The sequence below is a fragment of the Alligator sinensis genome, unplaced genomic scaffold, assembly GCF_000455745.1.
Source record: "Alligator sinensis unplaced genomic scaffold, ASM45574v1 scaffold1065_1, whole genome shotgun sequence".
NCBI lineage: Eukaryota > Metazoa > Chordata > Crocodylia > Alligatoridae > Alligator > Alligator sinensis.
In genome coordinates, this window is record NW_005842812.1 from 1781 (window position 1) to 3791 (window position 2011).

Sequence of the window (2011 nt, forward strand, 5' to 3'; positions counted from 1 at the left end):
CCAGGAGCAAAGGGCTGGGCCCACAGAGCTGCAGGTGCCCCCCTACCCTGGGCTGCCCGGGGGTGGGGGGGGGCTGTGGTGTCAGCTGCTGTCAGCTGCAACGCTGGTTCTGCCCTGTCTCCCTGGTGCCAGGAGCTGACTTCACCTCCCCAGGGCAGGCACGAGCTGGGATTCGCTCCCGGGGCTCCTGGGGCTGGTCATGGCTGATGCCCAGGTGCCCCCCACCACAGGGTTCAGCTGACTCCTACACCAGCCGCCCGTCCCTGGACTCCGACGTGTCCCTGGAGGAAGACCGCGAGAGCGCCCGGCGCCAGGTGGAGAGCCAGGCCCAGCAGCAGCTCGACAGAGCCAAGGTGCCAGCACCAGGCATGGGCACACGGCGCAGTGTGCCTGCCATGGATACAATCATGGGGGGGCAGCAGGGAGTAGGTACACACATGCACACCCATGCTCACCTTCCACATTACACACACATGCATGCACACACATCCTCATGAACATTCGTGTACATAGGCACAGATGTGTGCAAGCACATACATGCGCGCACCCCTGCGCACACATCCCCATGCACACACATATAAGTGCAGGCACATGTGCAGATGTGTGTACACCTCCCTCACATACATGCATGCACATCCCCACATACACACGTGTGGAAATCTCCCTATGCATGCGCACACACTTCTCCCCACACACACACATACGTGCAAACACCCCTGTGCATGTATACACACTCCTCTACTCATGCACATATATCCACCCACATACACATGTGCAAACACTCCAGGCATGCACACACACACACACACACACACACACACACACATGTAAACCCCCCATGCTTGCATGAACATCCCTACACACACACACACACACACACAGAGCCCTCCATTCATGCACACACACCCCTCTACATGTGCTGTCGTGGCCTTTCCGGGGGGGGGGGCCACGACAGCAGCGGGGGGGGGGTCTCTGTGCAGCAGGGTGCAGATGCAGACAACACAGAGTGGGGGGGCAGGGACCCCCGGCCTGTACTGACCACCCTCTCGCCCACCCCCAGCACAAGCCAGTCGCCTTCGCCGTCCGCACCAATGTCAGCTACTGCGGCGCACTGGATGAGGAGTGCCCGGTGCAGGGTGCCGCCATCAACTTCGAAGCCAAAGACTTCCTGCACATCAAGGAGGCGAGTCCAGGGGTGGCAGAGGCAGGGGGAAGGCCGGACGCCTGGGTACCATCCCCTGTGGAGGGGGGCAGCACCCACACTGCCCCGCCCTGCCTCTCCCCCTCGCTTCCCCCCAGAAATACAGCAACGACTGGTGGATCGGGAGGCTAGTGAAGGAGGGGGGAGACATCGCCTTCGTGCCCAGCCCCCAGCGCCTGGAGGCCATGCGGCTCAAGCAGGAGCAGAAGGCCAGGTGAGGACACAGGCATTGCCTGTCTGCTGCAAGGGTGCCCCTCAGCTGCCCGCCTGCACTCAGTCACTGCTGCTTCCCCCCCAGGAGACCAGGCAACGCCTCCGGCCTCAGTGACATCGGGACCCGGCGATCGCCTCCCCCCTCACTAGGTAACCGAGGGGGCCGTGCTCCCAGCCACCCTTGCACACGCGTTCTCACGCCTGATCCCTGCCAAGGGTGCAGACAGCTGGGCCCTCTGCCCCGGGCACCCCCCCAGCGGGGCACAGGGCTCTCAAGTCTCCTGCCCCGCCCCCAGTGGCTCCTAATTCACTCACCAGCACCTGTTTCTTCTCTCCTCTCCTCTCCCCAAAGCGAAGCAGAAGCAAAAGCAGGTGAGTTCTCTGGGCACGGAGGCAGTGGGCACTGCCAGCCTGAGGGCAGCAGGGATGCTGTGCTTCTGGGATGAAGCTGATCCACCTTCACCCAAGCCAGGGGCAGGAAGGGGAGCAGAGATGCCTCCACCCAGCTGGGAAGGGCAGGGGGTGCAGCTTGGCCGGGATGCCTGGGTCCTCCAGGGCCGTGGAGGGACCCCAAAGATCTGGGGCACCAATTCAGGG

At 63.1% G+C, this 2011-nt stretch overlaps 1 protein-coding gene across 1 annotated transcript in view; it reads left to right on the forward strand.

Moving 5' to 3' along the window:
• The first annotated feature begins 206 nt into the window (after nucleotides 1-206).
• The window catches only part of CACNB3 (calcium voltage-gated channel auxiliary subunit beta 3), a 4393-nt gene continuing 2588 nt past the window's right edge, over nucleotides 207-2011 (forward strand). The window contains exons 1-5 of the mRNA XM_006035231.3: nucleotides 207-353; nucleotides 1061-1183; nucleotides 1300-1415; nucleotides 1500-1564; nucleotides 1767-1786. Coding sequence (XP_006035293.2) covers nucleotides 207-353; nucleotides 1061-1183; nucleotides 1300-1415; nucleotides 1500-1564; nucleotides 1767-1786 — 471 coding nt within the window. The remainder of the gene's footprint in view (nucleotides 354-1060; nucleotides 1184-1299; nucleotides 1416-1499; nucleotides 1565-1766; nucleotides 1787-2011) is intronic.